At 40.4% G+C, this 22,459-nt stretch overlaps 1 protein-coding gene across 2 annotated transcripts in view; it reads right to left on the bottom strand.

Moving 5' to 3' along the window:
- The window catches only part of kcnip4a (potassium voltage-gated channel interacting protein 4a), a 349,299-nt gene that overhangs the window by 46,894 nt on the left and 279,946 nt on the right, over positions 1-22,459 (bottom strand). For both annotated transcript variants that reach the window (XM_060831482.1, XM_060831476.1), the window contains exon 2: positions 6,645-6,769. In XM_060831482.1, coding sequence (XP_060687465.1) covers positions 6,645-6,769 — 125 coding nt within the window. The remainder of the gene's footprint in view (positions 1-6,644; positions 6,770-22,459) is intronic.

Raw genomic sequence — 22,459 nt, 5'->3', positions numbered from 1 at the left:
GTGAGCAAACAATAAAGGAACATTGCTTCCCTATTAAATGTCATAGCTGAAAATGTGTTGCTGGTTAAAGCACAGCAGGTTAGGCAGAATCCAAGGAACAGGAAATTTGACGTTTCGGGCATAAGCCCTTCATCAGGAAGGTAAAGCCCTTCCTGATGAAGGGCTTATGCCCGAAACGTCGAATTTCCTGTTCCTTGGATGCTGCCTAACCTGCTGTGCTTTAACCAGCAACACATTTTCAGCTGTGATCTCCAGCATCTGCAGACCTCATTTTTTACCCTATTAAATGTCATAGCCATATTAATACCAACTCCCACTCCTAACTTGGCACCCAGTGTTTAAGTTCACACATCAGATTGGGTTAAATCTTACAGGAATCTGTGTGACATGGACTATAGTGATATTTCTGGCAATGTCAGATGAGAACTCTCTCAAAGCTGGAAGCATTTTGTTCCTTTTTTTATATTTTTGATGAGCTGCGAGGTGTGTTTTTCATTGGGTAGTAATGAGTTGCTAATTAATGGGGATTATGGCATGTTAAGTACCTCATTAATGGCCCAAACTACCTCATTAATATTCAGCCTTCTATCTAACCAAATGTGCCAAACATGCAAGATATCAAGAAATCTTCACCCTGAAATCGGAACAGGTACTTGACAATTTGAGCTCGGAGGGGCTGGTCAGTCAAGTCCAGGGGTTGACCATCAAAGCCTGACAGAGATCTAAGGAGGAATACAGGCCCATGTGTCTGTTTGGTGATCACTTTAGAAATGCAAAGAGTCTTGCAGGGGGATTGTTGGAAAAAGTGTTGCTTGAGTTAAGGTGGGAACAAGATCAGTCATGGGGGAAAGCACAAATTGAATGGGGAATATGCAGAACAGGTCAGGACAGGCTACAGGAGGGGGGAGGGGTAGGGAACAGTGCATTAACAGTGACCATCGGCATGTCCTCCACTTGGGGAATGTAGAAGAGCAAGGTGGGCATCATTAAGATGTAAAGTTGGGATTCAGGAAAGGTGAAAGACTGTAATGAATGCAAAAGTGAAATGGTTGACGTGCATCTGGAATGGAAAAGAGATTGGAGCATAGTTCTTTAGAATACAATGCATTTGTCGCTAAGCTTGCACAGCACCTTCAAGTAAGTGCACATACTGTGACAAGGGCTCCTGTTGGAACAAATGATCAAGCTTCAAAGAAGCTGGTCTTTGGCTTGGAGTGGTCTTGAGAGGACCCTCCAGTATCTTCCAGACAGAGTGTGCAACATTATCCTGGAATGCTGTACTCTGCACAATTTCAGCATGCAATGAGATAACCTGATAGATGGTGAGGAGCTGAGGGAATGGGAGCAGTTATCTGAGGGGAAGGACGATGGCATTGAGCTGGAGGCAATTCTGTTTGTGGATGATAGAGCCCAGTTGCAGGCACTAAAGGTCACACATGTCCTTATTGACACCCTATTCCAATAGATGTTGGGCTTGGTGTGGACAGTAAGGACTATCATGGACCGTCAAGGTCCAGGTGCCAGCATTTGGTTTGCTCCATGAGAATGAAAAGCAGCCCATATTCATTCCTTTTGAGTTCAATTTTGTTGCTGTCAATGAAAGCTTCTGTTTGGAATTGTCTGACTGCTGTTCTGAATGTGGTGTTTCCCAAGTGGGCTGTGAAAAGATGTGCTGAAAATGTGTTGCTGGAAAAGCGCAGAGGTCAGGCAGCATCCAAGGAACAGGAAATTCGACGTTTCGGGCATAAGCCCTTCATCAGGATTCCTGAAGAAGGGCTTATGCCCAAAACGTCAAATTTCCTGTTCCTTGGATGCTGCCTGACCTGCTGCGCTTTTCCAGCAACACATTTTCAGCTCTGATCACCGGCATCTGCAGACCTTACTTTCTCCTGTGAAAAGATGTGGGTGACCATTGGGGAAAGAGTGACTGCGACTCAGAGGGTCTTCAGATTGTTGTATATGATAGGTAGAGTGTGCCCTGGTGGTTAACCGATAACTAGGGTGAGAGAATGGGATTTTGTATGCGAGGGATGCCGGCCATCTTGGCTATATGCCATAGACGATTTGGCTTTTCTTTTAATGTTGCCAGTGAAAAGCAATTCTGATAGCTAACACATGTCCAGGTCCATAACAACCTCTCAAAGATGGCATAGCACAAGGATGCCAGTCTGTCAGCAGATATCTGGTAAACTGTTCTGGGAATGCCGCACGGTAAGATCAGCCAATGTTTTCAGAGAGTCCCAGCTACAGGTATGATTATTAATTTTATTATCCTGGCACAGGAGGAAGCTATTTGGTTCATCAAGTCCACCTTGCTAGTACTTGTACCATTAGTCAATGACAACAGCTTTTATTGTCCATCTTATTTAAACCTGTCAGAATCATAGACACCTCAATCAGATATTCACTTAACTTCTTTTGTTTCAAGGAAAACAATCCCATCTCTTCAAATCTAATGTTGTGGTTAAATTCTATTATCCCTGCCCCATTCTGGTAAATCCCCTCTGCACCTTCAAAGACTTTCACACCCTTCCTGAAGTGCCATGTCAAGAACTGATTGCAACATTACATGATGCGTCTTATAAGACACAGCTCTTTTTGCTTAGGTTCAGCACACATATAAGTTCTGCACCTTTAGAAACAATTTTTGAATTAAATTATGTGCCCAAGATAGAGATCCCAGCGAATTAACTGGGGAGAGAGTCTATTTAATTAATGCATACCTCTTCCATGCCTCTCTCTCTCTGTGAGCTCTGTCTTTATCTATCTGCTCACCTCCCTCATTTAATTCTACTGCCAACATCACATCCCCTCAGGCCCCACTACCACCAACTCCACCCCCCCATACACACACAAAAACACACGCACAGAGCACACTTTGTCTTCAGCACAAGTACCCGTTACTTCTAGCTACTACCAGTTTTTGAGGACAGTACCAGACTCAAAATGTTTACTCTGCTTTCTTTCCACAGATGCTGTCAGACCTCCTGAGTCTCCCCAGAAATTTCAGTTTTTATTTCATCCATATTATGGTTGAACAGGACCAAACAGTATGGAGGGAAAGCGTTTTGCTCAGTATATCTTTGATGAAAGAGTTCTTCATTTATTCCCATCTGCAACACCAAGCCTCACCACTCACCAAGCCTTCTGATATCTGACTCTCCTGGAAATAAGTTATCTTAAAAACACTTTACCAAAAACCTCCTCCATGGTTAATTATGGCATTAATAATCATTATCAATAATATTGAACAACAAACCCCAGATGGAGGTCATAAAGCCCACCTGAAGGGAGAAAATTCAGCCTGTTTCTGCAAATCATTTTTCAAATGTGACAGCTGTTTTGATGACTGAAACATATAGGAAAATAACATTTTTACAGCATTTGAAGGACTAATATTAATTAGAGCTTACTGTTGGCATCAACGGTGCATCAAGGCACAATCTGATTATATAACATTCCAGGTCTGCTTTTTAATGGATAAATTAACAAATTTCTTTTAAATAGTTAATGTCTCCACTGAAGCTGTAACCTATTCATGCCTTCTTCCTGAGTCTCACCAATCATTATTTCTAGCTTCATAGTTTGAAGTTAAAGATTGGATAAGTGTCTGAATTGCATTGATTGATTGACATTGAAAGGATGAAAGATATGACTAACGGTTGGCCTTTCGTCTGAACTCAGTTGTGAGGTTTTGTTTTGTTAACAGTGACTCAATTAAACTCCTGAGTCTACCTAAAAATAAAAAGTGAATGGGTCATAATCATTTTGGAATAATAATATTAACGAATGAAGTTGCAATACAGGCACCAGATGAGTTGTGAATGTCCAGGTCATGATGATCAATTTTCATTGGCTTTCACAGAAATGGCCTTTAATCCTCAAGCTCCCCATTATTACAAATTTACTGGAGTTGTTCATTAATATTCCATTAAACTCACCACACAAATTGAGATTGGGAAGTGTGCCACTAATGTTTTAATGCTTTGATAATTGTTAATGCAGTCAACCTTGTAAAGCAAGTGATTAAAAAAGGCAAATGGATCGTTGTATTATTTGCAATGGAAACAGAATATCAGAGTAGAAACATTTTTTATTGCAACTGTACAGTCATTGCTGACACCACATCCAGGGTACTGTAAGTAGTTTTGGTCCCCTTTTTTGGCAAAGGGTATAACTAAATCACAAACAATTCAGAGAGGTTCACTAACCTATTCCTATGATGAAGGGACGTTGAACATGTTGGGCCTATACCCATTAGAGTTTTAAAGAATGAAAGGCAACAGTGTTGAAATCCATAAAATCCTGAAGCTACTTGTCTGGGCAAGACTGGAACTAGAGGACACAGTTTACAAATAAAGTATCTCTGTTTCAGTGGAATCTGTTGCCATCAGGATTTTTCCAAGTGCACTGCCTACCTCTGAGGCTGGAGCCTTGCAAGTACCTGGAGGAGGCCTCAGGATGGCTTGCTGGGAAGCCAATGACCGCTCATCTCAATTCTCTCCTCTCAGAACTACTGGGATGTGAAAGTGACAGCTACAGCAGCAAGCAACTCTGTTGAAGGACTCCTCCTTCACAATGATGACCCAACAGCTTTTATATTTTATATTTCAATTTTATGAAGGCTTCTGGCAGAGCCTCCATTTTGAGGCACTCTGAGTCCCACATGTCCCCTAGTAGAGCTGTGAACTGTCCAGGACTGCAGACCTTCTGTTTGAGCTACCCACCTTTAAATCCACTCACCACCCTTCAATCAGAGAGTGTATGGGGAGACACCTTCTTAATTTGCCACATCCCATAGGATCATAAAACCGGTGGACACCAATAGGATTGTGTCCCATTTTATTTTCATCCTGATGACAGAAAAAACTTAATGCTGGTAAGATTCTGTATCTTGTTTCACTTCCTGCACCTGATTTTATTCTAGTGAACAATCCACCATCATTTCTCTGCTTTCTCCGTGATCCAAAAATCTCACACAGAAGAAGATAGGTTGCTGGCCCCACCATTAACTCTGCCATATTGAGCCTCTATCATTTTCAGCAAGTAACAACTCAAGAAGATTTTCAAGCTGAAAAGAGGCTCATGTAATAGTACATCACAGCAAGGTGTGGCCTAATCAAAAAACAAAGCTTGCAGTTGCAGCCTACACATATCTTTGGTAATTTCTAGGACCCCCATTGGATTGCACAAAACTGCTGGAAGTGTTTTCTTTTCATTGAGACATTAAAACAGCATCCTGCTGTCCGTTCAGGTGTTTGTTAAAAGGCCTTGGGAATTTTCCAGACAGAGCTGGGGATTTATCCCTAGTGTTCTGGCCAATGTTTATTTTTCAACCAAGCTCGCAGAAACTGACTGTTAATTCCCACATGGCTGTTTGTGGGCAGTTTGTTGTGTGAAAATAAACCGTTGCGTTTTCTCCATTACATCAGTAACTGCACTTTAAAAATACTTCATCAGCTGTGGAGCAACTTTGAAACATCTGCTGGTACTGAGAATTAATATATAAGTGCAAATCTCACTTTGTTGCTGGCACTTGCACTTTTGTGAACATATTGTTTTCTTTCTGCAAATAAAATAAACCGAACAATGCCTATTCCTATAAGCCCTTACATTCTGATTTCTTTTCCCTGCATGTCATAAGTTTTCAAGTCAGAACTAATTTTGAACCATCAGTTTTTGGTCATTTTCTTCCTTGATAACTGTCCATGTAAAGTTGCTGTTTGAGTTTGGTTTGATTTCTGGAGAATCAGAATTTTGGGCACAGAAACCAAATTGAAAATTTGAAACTGAAGTGAAACAGGAACCTGGTCTTCAGAAAATTAAAATATTTGCTTCATCTTTACTTTAGAAAACTGTCACATGTTTGTGAGCACTAGTTAGACTAATCAATATTTTGATCTGTACGTCATACAGTCTTAGAGAAGAAGAAAGGGGTAAGGAACTCAAGTTAAGGATCAGATTAAATACCAATGCAAACTCTATGGCTTTATCTGCATAAATCAAATGCAAGTGCAAGAAGAAATAAAAAGAACTCTCACATATTGGTCAGGTATGCATGCATGAGACCATGGTGGTTAAAGAGATGCATTTTCAATTTTAAGTGGTGCTAGAATGCTAACTTAACAAATTAATTGAGAACTGAAATATTTTTTCATGCATTAACCCATTCACAAATTAGAGCAATCGATGCATTTGAAATGGAATCCTCACTATGACTAACATTTCTAGCAGAATTCACTGGAGAACTGAGGGCAGCAGAGCTGCTCCCACTCTGCCACACTTAAGGAACAGTCTCAGCCACGGGGAGCGGCCCTGAAAAAACTTCGATGCTGATTTATTCCTCTCTCAAAATCCTTTGAATTTAGTTCAACATAGTGAAACACAACTCTAGCCCTTAAAAAAGCAATTAGTATAAAGATACAATTCAGCATCAAGTAGACCACTTTTGCCATGGAGTTTCCATTATCCCATTCTTGGATCTTACCATAAGGACTGAGAAGGAAATCCATTACCTAAAGCATCCAATCACACAAAGGCAGGTATTGCATTGATAGCTCCAAATTATGCATTTTATAACCTTGAGAGAATTAGCTGTAAATTTTATTTAAAAGATCTAAATTGCATTCATTTTATATACTTACATTTTTAAAACCCCTATAGAGGATCTGGAGCTCTTTCTTTGTGAATTTAGTTTGTGCCTCAAGCTGTTCCAGCCCCTCAGGGCGATGGCAGACAGTAGCCATTTCCAGCTCATCTTCAACACTGTCTGTAAGTGAAAATTATAAAACAAATATTATTTGACAGAAGTGTTGCACTTTTGCTTTGGCCAGGATCAACTTTGTTATAAAGTACTTTTGGTTTGGTGTAACCAAACACATGCCTGTACATTGTTGGTCCTTTCTTCATTTAAGTGGGCTCTGCATGGCTCATATATATATATCTGCAGCTGAATCATCCTGAGCTGTTTTCTTGGCAGTAACGGTTTGCCATTACCTACCACTGTCAGGGGCAAGGTGAGGAGCTAGGTCCTAAGTGTCGCTTAGGCAGAATGGGAGTAAAACCCACACTGCTGGATTTATTCTGAACCCACTTTAACCATCTAGAAAATTGAGGTAACTTTATTCAAAAGATCAACATAATTTTGAGCAGAGCAGTTTGCTAAATTGGTACATGCCTTTGCTCTAATTTCTACTTCTGAGAGGGACAAGAGTAACAACATTTCAGGATTACTATCATCTTCAAGTGTCTTCCAAGACACAACCACCCTGACTTGAACATGTATTTGGTAATTAGCTCAATATTCTGTAATTTCCTACCTAACACTATTATGGATTACTATCACCACAAAGGTAGATACTTAAACACACACCAATGAAATACCTCCTCAACACAACCAGTGCTGGGCAATAAAGTCAGCTTTACTGTCAGCATCCACATCCCGAGAGCAAATTTTAAAAAGTAACTGCTGAAAAAATGGATCAGATGTCACACAGCCCATCCAAAATATGGTGTGCTACAAGAAATGTTATATTCTAGTAGGTACACCTTTATTTGCAAGGACAGAGCTCCTCTGGCCCTTACCCTCCACCCCATCAACCTCCTCAAAAATCGTATCATCTGCCGACATTTCCGCCATCATCAAATGGACCCCACCACCAGGAATATATTTTCCTCCTCACTCCTATCTGTTTTCTGCAAAGACCATTCCCTCTGTGACTAGCTGGTCAGGTCCACGCCCCCCAACAACACACCCTCCCATCCTGGCACCTTCCCCTGCCACCGCAGGAATTGCAAAACCTGCGCCCACACCTCCTCCCTCACCTTCATCCAAGGCCCTAAAGGAGCCTTCCACATCCATCAGTTTTATCTGCACTTCCACACGCCATTTATTGTATCCATTGCTCCCGATGCAGTTTCCTCTACTTTGGAGAGACTGGACGCCTTCTCACAGGACGCTTCAGAGAACATCCCAGGAACACCCGCACCAATCAACCCCACCGCCCCGTAGCCGAACATTTCAACTCCCCCTCCTACTCTGCCAAGGACAAGCAGTTCTTGGGCCTCCTCCATCACCAGTCCCTCACCAGCTGACACTTGGAAGAAGAACATCTTATCTTCCACCTCGGGACCCTTCAACCCCAGGGCCTCAATGTGGATTTCACCAGTTTCTTCATTTCCCCTCCCCTGCACCTTACCCCAGTTCCAACCTTCCAGCCCAGGAACATCCTCATGACCTGCCCCACCTTCAACCTCTCTTCTCACCTATCCACTCCACCCTCCTCTCTGATCTATCACTTTCACCCTCACTTCCATCCACCTATTTTACTCTCAGTTACCTTCTCCTCAGTTCCAGCCCCCTTCCATTTATCTCTCCACCCCCAAGAGTCGCAGCCTCATTCTGGATGAAGGGCTCCACCCCGAAACTATGCCCACCACCCCACATTTTCCCCTAACCCTACAACTGTTCTCTTCACGTACTTTTCAGACTTTGTTTTGAAAGGTCAGTTTCCATATCCTGGCTCCAAACTGTCAGTGCAGTCCATATCCCAATAATGTTTTCCTGCTCCTTGGATGCTGCCTGACCTGCTGTGCTTTTCCAACACCCCTCTAATCTTGACATCTTTATTTGCAGTCGGCCACATTCCTGAAAGCTTTTTCTGAAAATCATCTTAAAACCTTCAGTGTGCAGATTTTTCCACTCCTGCACAGATGCATTGAATTACTATAGAATAACACATAGAGGGAAATTTTGGAAAATAATTGCATGCTGATGTGACAATTTCATACAACACTAAGGAACATGCCAATTTTCCATTCTTAAAATCAGGGCAAGTCTCTTATTGCGTGGGAATTTACCCACTCAATTTCTATTTACATCTAATGACCCAATATGAATCAGCTTGAATTCAACAATTCCTTCAACATTTGATCGACAGCTCAGATGAGACTTTATTTCTTTGTATCATGGCCAATTGTAAAATGACTGTGGGCAACCTCAATGTGGATCATTAATTCATCCATGCACAGAATCATGGAATGGTTACACAATGGAGGGAGGCCAGTCAGTCCCTTGCATCCATGCCATTTCTCTGAAAGAACAGCCCCAGCTATGCCCACTACCCCACATTTTCCCCTAACCCTACAACTGTTCTCTTCGCGTACTTTTCAGACTTTGTTTTGAAAGGTCCGATTCCATCTCCTAGCTCCAAACTGTCAGTGCATCCCATATCCCAATAACGTTTTCCTTCATGTTAGCCATTCAATCTTTAGCCAACCTTTTAAATTGATACTGTCTGGTTCAAGACTCTTTCACTCATGAGCAATAACTGGAGATTAGCCATCAGCACACATCCAGAGAGCAAGTGTAAAAAAAAACTGCTGGAACCAACCATTTCATCCAAAATATGATGAACTAAAGATGAGAATTATCTCTTTAATATCATTGAAACAAGTTTATTTGCTGTGCTCTCACTTATAACGCTAAGATCTTTTCTCAGAAGCTTCTCAAAATCCTAAGTTTGATAGATTTTTCTCCTACTGTACAGGCTAGCTACTCTGCCTACAACCTTCAAGATCATTAAGGTGAGAAATGTTAATGGCAAAGCCACACTGGGAAAATGCTCAGTTAGGGTACTCCACTGAATTTATCCTGAACAAGATTTATCCTTCAACTAACATCATTCAAAGAGTTTAATTATTCATTTATCTCGCTGTCTGTAGTCCCTTGCTGTGCATAAATGGGCTGCTGTGTTTGCACACATTATAACTATGAATGTATTTCAAAAAACAATTTATTAGATGTGAAGCACTTTAGATGTTTGCAGACTAGGAAAGGTGCTCTTTGGATGCACATTCTTTCTTTTACATGGATACATTTTAGCAACCAGCTGTACCTAGTGAGGTCTTGATGTAAGTATGAGAATACCATTATTTCCAAATTCTCCTTAAAACTATACACCACCCTGACCTGGACAAATAAGTTATTGCCTATTCATTACTGAATCCAAGTTAAAATCCATGAACTCACTATCTAACAACATTGAAGCATCCTCACCATACCCTTGAACAAATGGTCACTATCAACTCCTTAAGAGCACTATCACTCCTTAAGGGATAGGCAACTAGCATTGATTGATCCCAAATATAAATACAAAATAAATCCTTGCTATTCTTGTATCTCTTGTTCAAGAGAGCTTTGAAGAAATGATTCATTAGGCTACATTACCGCCTTCAAAAACCGACTGTGCAAATTAAATACTGTATCGAATCAAATCTATAAATAGGTAACTGGAGGCTGTAAAAGGATAAATCCAATTAACAAAACGTTTTGATTTTAATCATGAGTGAATTTTTGTTGCCAGGTGAGTAGGTTTATTATTTTTATCTCTCAATTCTATGGTGAGAATAAAATTCTGGGGATTCTGGGTCAGAACAATAATTATAAAGATCACGACTTGATGGAATACAGAGGGTCTGGCACATTGACTGTGATGTACAGAATAATAACTTCAAGAAGGATTAGTGATCTTGGTCACTTTACCACTACATCATATTTGCTGGGTGCAGTCACTGGAACAATGAATGGGAGGATTGTGGGCAGAAGGGGTTTGTAGCAGCTCATCAGTCAATGTTCATGACCTAATGATCTTTGTTGTTCCATTGCTACACAGTAAGAAGACATCTTCCCTTATACTAACTTGCAACCAGTAGCTGATAAAATTACTAGCCCTCTCAATTGCAACAGGACTGTACACTACTCCATTTCCTGGTATATTTTAATTGAATCATTTCAGTCATCTTGAATGGGTGCCTAAACTTTAGTTCAAAAAGAGTCATTTCATTGTGTCAATAAAAACCCGTACAATCTCACTAGTGATTCTTTCTTGTCTTTTCTTGCAATAGCTCAGAAAACAAAGCCAAGTAATATGCAGTAACATGGTACTAAAATTGTATTTGATTTCTGTCCCTTCAGAAAGAACATGCAGATTTATCAGTGTGACCAGAGTAATTAATGGTACATCACTGAACATGAAACGTATTTCACACTGAAAGAGGACTTGCACCTTGACTGTTTCCAATTTTTCTGGTTTAATACATTGAATATGCATTCACAGTATTCTACATTAAATGGGAGGAAAATGAACTTGTTATGCCTATTTTCCAAGTTTAGAATTGCAGCACATATATCCAATTTTGTGTGAGGCTTTAGAATTAAAGTAGAAATTTTAACATTGGGCCTAGATGCAGTTAAGTGTGGACGGAATGTACAATGGTCAAAAAAAAATCAAAGCCCATCAGGAAGCTGTCTACAACAGTCCAACTTGATTTAACATATTGAGAAGGCTTAACATTGACTGGCCTGGCTTCCTACATCTCAGGAAACAAGCAGCTTTAGTGAGCTCAGAAGAACCTTGGTGGGCTGCAGGTACAAACAATCACATGAGAATATGATCATATAACATTAATGGAAATCTAGTTGTAAAAATATGGAAGTACTGCATTAACTATCCCTAGATGCATGGTGCTCAGGAAACATAAGAAAGCAGAAGAGGAGGCAATACTGATTAGAGAAAATGTTACTGCATTGGATAGACATGATGTGTGAGAACAATCATGAACAGGATATTTTTGACAAATGTTTTGTTTTAAAATGGAGCCATTATTGGTGGTGAGAAGATGGCACGATCTACAGGACAGCACTATTAGCAAAGATACAGAAAATCAACTTCAATGGGAAGTTAAGAATGTGCAAAAACTACAACGTACTGGTAGTGGGGGATTAGCCAAAAATAAACTGGGATCTCATTATTACATATACCAGAGAAGGAGAAGAGTTTCTGAAGTGTATCCAGGCGAATTTTCTAAATCAGCATGGGCAGGATTTTCAGAAGCCTACTGACTGTCTCAATGATAATCTGAAACTCACAGTGTGTGGGAAGCAGTCACTTAATCTGATTTTTCATGGAGCAGCCAATCAATGGACAGTTGCCTCATTACCCAATAAAGGACTATGTGGCCGCTAGAAACTGGTGAACCACTCAGAGGCCTTCCTAATTGAATGTCGAAGTGCTCAAAATTCAAAAAAAGGAATGTTCTTTCTCCAATTATCTTAAATTTGAATGAAAATGGTCTTAGCAGACAGGCAAGCATACGAGGGAGCCTCTCACTATGGTGGCTCACTGTTATTGCTCAAATTAAACTGTTCCTTGTCACTTCCCGAAGCTGGGAAGCCAAATGTAGAGCTGTGTTAACAGGCTTTAGGAGGCTTTCAATAGGGACAATTGGCCTGCCCAGTCTGTTGCAGACTAGTAGCCTTCTACACCGTTGTTCTTCTTCTGGGAAAATGGCCTGGCCTGGGTTGGGGACAAACCCAGGGAACAGGTACACAGGCCAGTGGTGCAATATTCTGTCTACATTACTTTATTTCTGGTTCTACTGAGGCAAAAATCGCAGACCCTTGTTTCTAGCCCAACCAGGAATGAGATATTACTGGATCTGGTTCTGGAAAATAAGTTGAGTCAAGTGGATCAAGTGTCAGCAGTGCAACATTGCTTATAGTATATAAAATTAAGGTTAGTTATAAAAAGGATAAGGATACACCCAGGGTAGATATCAGGGCCAATTTCAATGAGTCGGAAGTTGATCTGTCTTAGGTATATCAGAAAGAATAGTCTGCCGGCATAACTAATTAAACAATGGACTATTGTAAAAAAATGCTGTGATTTTGATATAGTCCCACAAATGGGACAAGTAAGGCAAACAAATCCAGAGCTGGATGACAAATGGGACAAAGAGTAAGATAGGGAGCAAAAAGGGCACCAATGCCAAATGTCAAGTTAATGATACAAGTGAAAGTTAAGCAGAATATAGAAACTTCAGAAAGGAATTAGAAAAAATAATGAGAAGATGTTTGCTGCCGATGGATTAGTAATCTGTAAGCCTTAGTGCTCCTGGAGTGGAATCAAATCCCAGTTTGGCAGCTGCTGGATGTTAAGTTCAATTCATGAATCTGAAATTAGAAACTATTCTCAATAATAGTGGCATGGCAACAATCATTGATTGTTGTAAAAACTCATCTGGTTCATTTAGTTCTGACTTATCTGTGACTCGAGAACCACAGCTATCTTCTGATAGTGTCAAATTGATATCCTGTTTAAGGGGTGGACAATAAACATTGGCCTTGCCAGTGACACTTAAATCCATGACAGAATAAGTAAAAATGGCAACTAACATGAAAAGGAACCAAAGGTGTTCAATTGATGTATAAATAATACATGAATTGTAAGAGAAAGACTGACGAGGAAGCAAAAAGGAAAATATAGCTTTGGTATAGTTGGGTACATTCCCACAAGAGGAAATTGTGGAGCAAATAAATCTAGAGCTACTTTAATGACAATAGAGGTCATAAGATAAACTGAAAAAGGTGACAAATACTTAGTGTCTTGTTAATGATACACATGAGCAGACATGGAAGCTGAGCTAATAAATGGTTATATTGTAACTGTCTTTACCAAGAAAGCAGATTCTGCTGAAGTCATAGTGAAGAAAGGGATAATTGAAACGTGGAATGGGTTAAAAAAAATGATTGTTTGTCAAGTTAACATCATCAGTGTTGTAAAAGTTAGAAATCACACAACAGCAGGTTATAGTGTTGTTAAAGACTCAACAAACAATCCAGGTCTTTTTCAATATATATTTTCAGTTGTATCACACTGTAAACCTTTGCTATAAATTCTGTGTCTTACAATCTTATACTACACAACTACCTGATGAAAGAGCAGCACTTTGAAAGTTGGTGCTTCCAATTAAACCTGTTGGACTATAACCTGGTGTTGTGTGATTGTTAACTTTGTACAGCCCAGTCCAACACTGGCATCTCCAAATTATGATCACCAGTGTTCGCTCAGTTCTGTTGGAGGGAAGTAAGGCGGAGAATTAAGGTGGTAATCTTTAAATTTTTATTCTTGTTCACAAAATAATACAGGCATAAAGCAGCAGCTAGTGTCAGTTTGATCTGAAATTTGTCGCAATCAGCTGAAGAGAGCTGTTTTAACCTGTTTTAAACACATCCTTGGTCAGTCACAACACATTTTGTTCTAGCATGTAGCATGTTGATCACAATTCTGTTATGTTTACTTTAGTGATAGAAAGGGATAGATGTATACCACTGGGCAAGAGTTACAACTGGGGGAAAGGCAATTACGATGCGATTGGGCAAGATTTAGGAAGCATAGGATGGGGAAGGAAACTGCAGGGGATGGACACATTAGAAATGTGGAGCTTATTCAAGGAAAAGCTCCTGTGTGTCCTAGATAAGTATGTACCTGTCAGGCAGGGAGGAAGCTGTAGAGGGCTGGAGCCGTGGTTTACGAAGGAAGTGGAATCTCTGGTCAAGATGAAGAAGAAGGCCTATGTTAGGATGAGATGTGAAGGCTCAGTTAGGGCGCTTGAGGGTTGCATGGTAGTCAGAAAAAACCTAAAGAAAGAGCTTAGAGGAGCTAGGAGGAGGCATGAGAAGCTGTTGGCTGATAGGATCAGGGTAAACCCTAAGGCTTTCTATAGGTATTTAAGAATAAAAGAATGACGAGAGTAAGATTAGAGCCAATCAAGGATAGTAGTGGGAAGTTGTGTGTGGAGGCAGAGGAGATAGGGGAAGCACTTAATGAGCATTTTTCGACAGTATTCACTCTAGAAAATGACAATGTTGTCGAGGAGAATACTGAGATACAGGCTACTAGACTAGGTGTGACTGAGGTTCACAAGGAAGAGGTATTAGAAATCCTACAGAGTGTGAAAATAGATAGGTCCCCTGGGCCAGATGGGATTTATCCTAGGATCCTTTGGGAGGCCAAGGAGGAGTTTGCTGAGCCTTTGACATTGATCTTTAAGTCGTCATTGTCTACAGGAATAGTGCCAGAAGACTGGAGGATAGCAAATGTGGTTCTGCTATTCAAGTAGGGGAGTAGAGACAACCCTGGTAATTATAGACCAGTGAGCTTTACTTCAGTTGTTGGTAAAGTGTTGGAAAAGGTTAAAAGAGATAGGATTTATAATCATCTTGAAAAGAATAATTTGATTAGGGATAGTCAGCACCATTTTGTGAAGGGTAGGTCGTGCCTCACAAACCTTATTGAGTTCTTTGAGAAGGTGACCAAACAGGTAGATGAGAGTAAACCGGTTGATGTGGTGTATATGGATTTCAGCAAGGTATTCGATAAGGTTCCCCATAGTAGGCTATTGTACAAAATGCGGAAGAAGGGGATTGTGGGAGATATAGCAGTTTGGATCAGTAATTGGCGCTGCTGAAAGAAGACAGAGGATGATGATTGATGGGAAATGTACATCCTGGAGTCCAGTTAGCAGTGGTGTACCGCAAGGGTCGGTGTTGGGTCCACTGCTGTTCATCATTTTATAAACAATCTGGATGAGGGCGTAGAAGGGTGAGTTAGTAAATTTGCAGACGACACTTAGGTCGGTGGAGTTGTGGATAGTAATGAAGGATGTTGTAGGTTAGAGGGAGACGCAGATAAGCTGCAGAGCCGGACTGAGATGGGGCAAATGGGGTTTAATGCGGACAAGTGTAAGTTGATTCACTTTGCTCGGAGCAACCGGAATGCAAAGTACTGGACTAATGGTAAGATTCTCGGTAGTGTAGATGAGCAGAGAGATCTCGGTGTCCAGCTACACAGATCCTTGAAAGTTGTCACCCAGGTTGACAGGGTTGTTAAGAAGGCATACAGTGTTTAGTTTTTATTAATAAAGGGATTGAGTTCCGGAACCATGAGGTTATGCTACAGCTGTACAAAACTCTGGTACAGCCATACTTGGAGTATTGTGTACAGTTCTGGTCACTGCATTATAAGAAGGATGTGGAAGCTTTGGAAAGGGTGCAGAGGAGATTTACTAGAATGTTGCCTGGTATGTAGGGGAGGTCTTATGAGGAAAGGCTGAGGGACTTGAGGCTGTTTTCATTAGAGAGAAGAAGGTTGAGAGGTGACTTAATAGAGACATATAAGATAATCAGAGGGATAGATAGCGTGGACAGGGAGAGCCTTTTTCCAAATATGGTGATGGTGAGCACAAGGGGGCATAACTTTAAATTGAGGGGTGATAGATATAGGACAGATGTCAGAGGTAGTTTCTTTACTCAGAGTAGTAAGAGTATGGAATGCTTTGCCTGCAACGGTAGTAGATTTGCCAACTTTAGGTACATTTAAGTCGTCATTGGACGAGCATATGGACGTACATGGAATAGTGTAGGTTAGATTGGTATGACAGATTGGCACAACATCGAGGGCAGAAAGGCCTGTCCTGCGCTGTAATGTTCTATGTTCTGTGTAGTTTTCACATTTCAATTAAATTCTAGTTCACTCAACAGTAAAGGAGCAAATTACCAACATTTACCGTTGTAAAAGAAAAAGGAGTTTTATAACCTACTATTCCAGAGCATAGAAATAATAAGGCTCTGACATGAAATACACATAAAATGCAGTGAACAAGTGCCTAACACAAACAGGGAGAATAAAAGTTGCGCCATTAAAATGTCACTAGAGTCCTTGAGATGTTGGATTCTAAACCTGAGACCACTGTTAGTTATTGGCTGAATTTTATCCTCTGCAGTAATAGAATCTGCAGATATCTTTGGTAGTTCTCCATGAATTATTGTTTTCCCAACTTTATTTTTCACACAGAATGCTTTATTCTAAGAAGATGAGCGAAACAGGGAGGAGGATCATTTCATTTCTTGTCACAAATTTCTTCACAGTTCTGTTGCTCAAAAGCAGCTGTTATAATACCGTACAGTTGAACTCTGGGATTGAGGTCCATTATCTTTCCAAGCTGGTTAACTGGCAGATGAGTCTTTTGCTTCTCAACATGTGAAATGAAATAGGAGATGAAAATTTCCTGACAATGACACCATTTCCTGATTTCAATGTTCTAAGGTAAAATGTAAACTTAATGCAGAAGGATTCTACATAGGTCTGTTAAAGTTTATCACAAAATGTTGTCAGGTGACCACTGCAGACATTTTATGTTGATGTTTTTGCATAGCAACTTAGAAATATAGAACATAGAAGCAGGAGTAGGCCATTTGGTCCTACAAGCCTGCTTGTCCACTCAGTGTGATCATGGCTGATTACCCAATTCAGAACCCTGTTCCTGCTTCCTCCCCAAACACTTTGACCCTATCAGCCCAAACTCCATGTTGAAAACTTTCAATATTATGGCCTCAACCACTGTAGTAATTGGAACCAGGGCCAGGTGGATCTTATTGACTATGAGGTCTTTGATTGGGGTTGTTAACCTGGGCCAATCAGGGAGCTCTGGCTGACAGATATAAACAGGAGATTCCCCCTTCACTGTTTGATCACACAGCATTGCCCTTTGCCCTCGTCACAGGCCACTCGGGTGTTTTCCTATCTTCCTGGAGGTGGAAATTGAATAAAGATTTGTGCACCTTGTGTCTCTCACTGTGTCTCACACCTGCACACACACACCACGGGTGCTGGGGAAAAAATGTTAGGTGGTAGTGTGGGTGTTAATAAAAATATAGAAAAAAGAGAAAAAAAGAAAAAGAATAAACAAAAAATGAAAAAATAACAGGCGCTAAAACAAAATAAATAGAGATTCTCCCTTCACTGTTTGATCCCACAGTATTGCCCTTTGATGTGAAGGGCACTGCTTGTCACTGGCCACTCGGGTGTTTTCCTATCTTCCTGGAGTTGGAAATTGAATAAAGATTCGTGCACCTTGTGTCTCTCACTGTATCTCACACCTGCACAATACAACATGGGTGCTGGGGAATAAATAAGCACTAAAAAAAAATTTTAAAAAGAGAAAAACAAAAAAAAGAGAAAAACGAGGAAAAAAAAACAAACAGGAGGGTCAAACATCCTGCTCACTCCGGTTGCTGTCTCTAAAAAAAACAGGTGATTAACTGGGATTTGGGGTTTGTCCTCAATTCCCTGTAAACTGGTTGAACGGTAGGGTTTGGGGCCTGGCTTTGCTGCTCCTCTCCCTTGTAAAATTGCTGTTGTATACAGCTGTAAATGTGAACTGTTTTTTGTAAACTGTTTTGTAATTGTTTAATAAGATAAAAAAAAACAGGAGATTTAGAATCTCCTCCATTAAGGGGACTGACTCCGAGTAGGCTGGCCGCAGCCACTGTACTGTGCACAAGTGAATAAACGGTGACGTGGTGATGGGATACCGGCCTCTGTGCAGTTATTTCAGAACCACTCCTCCAGGCAGAATGAGAGGCCCTTCATTGTGTTGTCTGGGCTCTGCAGCAGCAGCTGCAGGCTATCCTGTAGAGGAATCCTTCATCTCCCATCTCTCCTGTCAGTGCACATCACAAACTGCAGCAGCCTGACTAAAAAAGCCATTTGTAGCTTAGAGTTCAAAAACTTTGGAGAGAAGCTGCCTGCATTTTGAAACATCCCAGCCCCCTCCTTAATTTCTGTACAGCTTGCAGCTGCTTTGTGGCTGGAAAGTAGTTGATTTAACCCTCCAACTCTGAGAATCCTCCGTCAACCTTCATTGGCCAACACGTCCACTCTCTGTCCATTAATAGGCCACTCCCAAAGCCAAACATAACCAGTGACTGTATCCTACATGGTATGAGGATCTGGCTCCCATTTCATGCTGACAGTGTGATTCAGAAATCTATTTGGCAAATCCTGGCCTGGTTGTCAAGGAATTAATTTTCTCAGGCGACCAAAACCCATTGTGCAAGACAGCCTGGCCAGGGGAGACATCGCCCCTACATCCATTCTGTCCAATGCTGTTAGAACTTTATACATTTCAATTAAATCCCCTCTCATTCTCCTAAACCCCAGTGAATAAAGGTCTAGTCAATGTAATATCTTCTCATATAACAAGACTACCATTCCAGCAAACAGACTGGTGAGCCCTAATTTGGGGTGGCATGGTGGTTCAGTGGTTAGCACTGCTGCCTCACAGCACCAGGGTCCCAGTTTTGATTCCAGCCTTGATTGACTGTCTATGTGGAGTTTGCAAAAAAAAAATAAACAGGAGATTCACACAGCATTGCCCTTTGATGTGAAGGGCACTGCTTGTCACAGGCCACTCGGGTGTTTCCTTTCTTCCTGGTGGTGGAAACTGAATAAAGATTCATGCACCTTGTGTCTCTCACTGTGTCTCACACCCGCACACACACAACATGGGTGCTGTGAAAAAAAATAAGCACTAAAGAAAAGAAATAAATAAATAGGAGTGTCAGGCATGCTGTTCACTCTGAGAGCTGGCTCTGAGGGAGCTAGATCAATGTCAAAGACTCTCCATGTGGTAGTGAGGGTGACTTGATGAAGCATACTGACCTCTGTGGAGTTATTTCAAGATGGAACATGTATCATCAGCCAAGAAGGTTATGTCAGAGTACAGCAGGACCTTGGTCAATTGGGCCAGTGGGCCAAGGAGTGGCAGATGGAGTATAATTTAGAAAAAAAAAATAAACAGGAGATTCACACAGCATTGCCCTTTGATGTGAAGGGCACTGCTTGTCACAGGCCACTCGGGTGTTTCTTTTCTTCTTGGTGGTGGAAACTGAATAAAGATTTTTGCACCTTGTGTCTATTATTGTGCCTCACACCTGCACACACACAACATGGGTGCTGGGGAAAAATACGCACTACTGCAGTTAGGTGGTAGCGTGGGGGTTAAGAAAAAAAAATGAGATAATCTCCTCATTCTCAGCACTGGGTCTGAGCTGGCTGGTCAGAGCCCATGTACTGACTACATGTGAACAAAAGGTGACAGGATACTGTCTTACTGTATGAAGAAGTTTCCTTTATAAAATTACAGATCGTGACAGATCTTGGGTAAAACAATCAGATGACAGCAGCTAAAATTTGCTAGTTCACATTTATTTGGAGTGGAACAAAATGATAATCCAAGACAAAATTAACAAGTACTTGGACATGGCTGAATTAAGAAAGGATCTCCAGCAAATGAATTTATCTAGATTGATGGATTCCATGTTTTGAAGTAGCAGAGAGGATTGACATGGACTATGTGGCCTCCCAAAGCTATAATTTTAAAGGGCAAAATTACAGTATTAGCTATCAACACGTTGAGGTCTGTGGAGTAAAAGGAACATGTCAGAATGGATATGAATTTGGCTGAGCAAAGGATTGAGCTATTGAATGGAGGAGAGTTTGCAATAGCATTGCCCAGTGATTGATACTCAGAACTGCTTTTCTTGATATATATTAAATTTTGATAATCACTGATCTACAACATATAAGTTACAATGACATATTTTACTGTTAAGTACATATCACTAGCTGTAACTTCAGGAAGAAATACCAATATATGCTGGCATTTAACTGGACTAAATTTCTCTCTGTTCCAAAATGAATGCTAATGCCATTAGGAGTGTTGTGAGATGTTTAGGTTGTAATGATTTTATTCATTTAAGAAATTAAAAATACAAAGTTATTTGAACATCAATACAGCTTATAACTGATCCTCTGTCTATACGACCAGGACAAATACATCAGGGTAATTGAATTTCTAAGATCAGAGTTTTTAAGTTGATTTTGATAGACCAGTTATATTTCCCTTGGCCAATGAAAGCACATCTGCAACCAATCTGCAGCAAGTCACAGGAGCAATCATATAATTCCTTTATTTGAAAGAAACTCAGTTTGTGGGACAAGGGGATTTCACCATACTCAGTTGATTCACCTTCTTAAGCGAGGTTAAAAGTTTTAAAATCCACACTGAGGTCTGAATCTGGATGCCATAGCACAAATACTACCCCTCGCATTCACTGTTGTCAAAGCATTTTGTAAGAAATACATTGTATAGCAATATCAAATAATTTTTGGATTTCCTTAGTCTTCAGTCAACAACTAATAATCCAATGTATGTAACAGGCAATAGAAACAATAAGTCAATTTTACCCTGTCACCTGTGCTGATCAAAAATAAATACTGAGATAGTATTCTTTCAGGGGATAGCAGCATGACTGGCAATGCCAGCATTTGTTGCCCATCTGAAGTACCTTGGATCACCAACTCCCCAATAAATGGCAAAAATAAAAATTGCTGGATAAGCTCAGCATGTCTAGCAACATCTGTGGAGAGATATCAGAGTTAATGTTTCGGGTCAAGAGACCCACCGTCATAACTGTTCTGAGGAAGGGTCACTAAACCTGAAACGTTAGCCCTGATTTCTCTCCACAGATGCTACCAGACCCACTGAACTTATCCAGCAATTGTTTCTGATTTACAGCATCTACAGTTCTTTGGGTTCTCCAATAAATCCCCTGGTTAACTTTCTAAAGGCGGCTGTACCACATTGAGGTCTTTTCATGTGTATCTGCCTCCTTTTCTGTTCCTTTGTAACTCTGCTGTCATGCTGCGTATCATATTTGAGCTTGAGGCAATGTTGTATGTTAAGAACTGTAGTTTCCATGAAATCCAAGCTAGCGTTTTGTATGGTTGACCCCTGACCTGAAATCTGTTGGGAGGTACATTTTTTTCATTTTAATGTGCTAATTAATCTCATTACTGCAAATCCATTCACAATCTATAAAATTGCTTTAAATCTCCTGTGCATTAGGGTTATGTCCTTGTTGTCATGAATGCTGCTTTTAATTGAATTGCTGGAGAACTTGGTAGACTTTGCAGCATTCCTTTAATGTGTCAGTCTTTTCTTTAAAAATCTTGAGTGTATAACAGCATTAAGTTTTTCAATAAAAGTTTTAGATTGTATTATTAGTTACTCTGCAGTGATTTGTTGCTTTCCAGCTTTTAGAGTTGTTTGTTCATAATGCTATTTCTCTCTGCAGTGCTTACTGGGTTTCTTGTCTTTGTTCAGAGATTCCCCTCTACCCCCCCCTCCCACTCCCTAACCCCTTATATATCCCTCCCTCCCCACACATACACCAACAATTAAAATGGTGGCTACGTACTTTTTCTAGGATATTCCTGCCTTTTACAACAAGATGGAATTTTCCTCCTGCTTCTTCTTCTTGGGGCAAAATAGCTGTTTTCTCACCTCATAACATTTAAATCATCAAGGACACTGTTTTCCATAAATGTTTCAGCAAACATTGTTGGTTGAGGCTTGTTAAAATCTTTCCATCAAAACCATACTTATTGTATTTGTTTTCTCATTTCAGTTCAGCAGTAGCACTCATACTTCTGAGTTAGAAAGCTATGGATGCAAGGATCATTCAAAGGCTTAGCACTCAACCCTCTTTCTGTTTCTTTAATCACAAAGTGTTCATCTGCTCTGCATTCAGACTTTCTCAAAGCTTATTGCCAAAACAATACAATTTTGAATTGGTAGCCATTTTTTTTCTTTGTTGTCTTCTTGAAAGTAAGGTAAAGGATATTAATAAATTTTACTTCAATCAATTTGGGGTATTTGGACACTTGTTTCAAATTAGTTCAAGACAAGCTGTTGAATAATAAAAAGCTGGTGA

Source organism: Hemiscyllium ocellatum, chromosome 1 (assembly GCF_020745735.1).
Source record: "Hemiscyllium ocellatum isolate sHemOce1 chromosome 1, sHemOce1.pat.X.cur, whole genome shotgun sequence".
Taxonomy (NCBI): Eukaryota; Metazoa; Chordata; class Chondrichthyes; order Orectolobiformes; family Hemiscylliidae; genus Hemiscyllium; species Hemiscyllium ocellatum.
The sequence above is the reverse complement of the archived record's forward strand: the minus strand, read 5'-3'. Positions and strand labels throughout refer to the sequence as shown.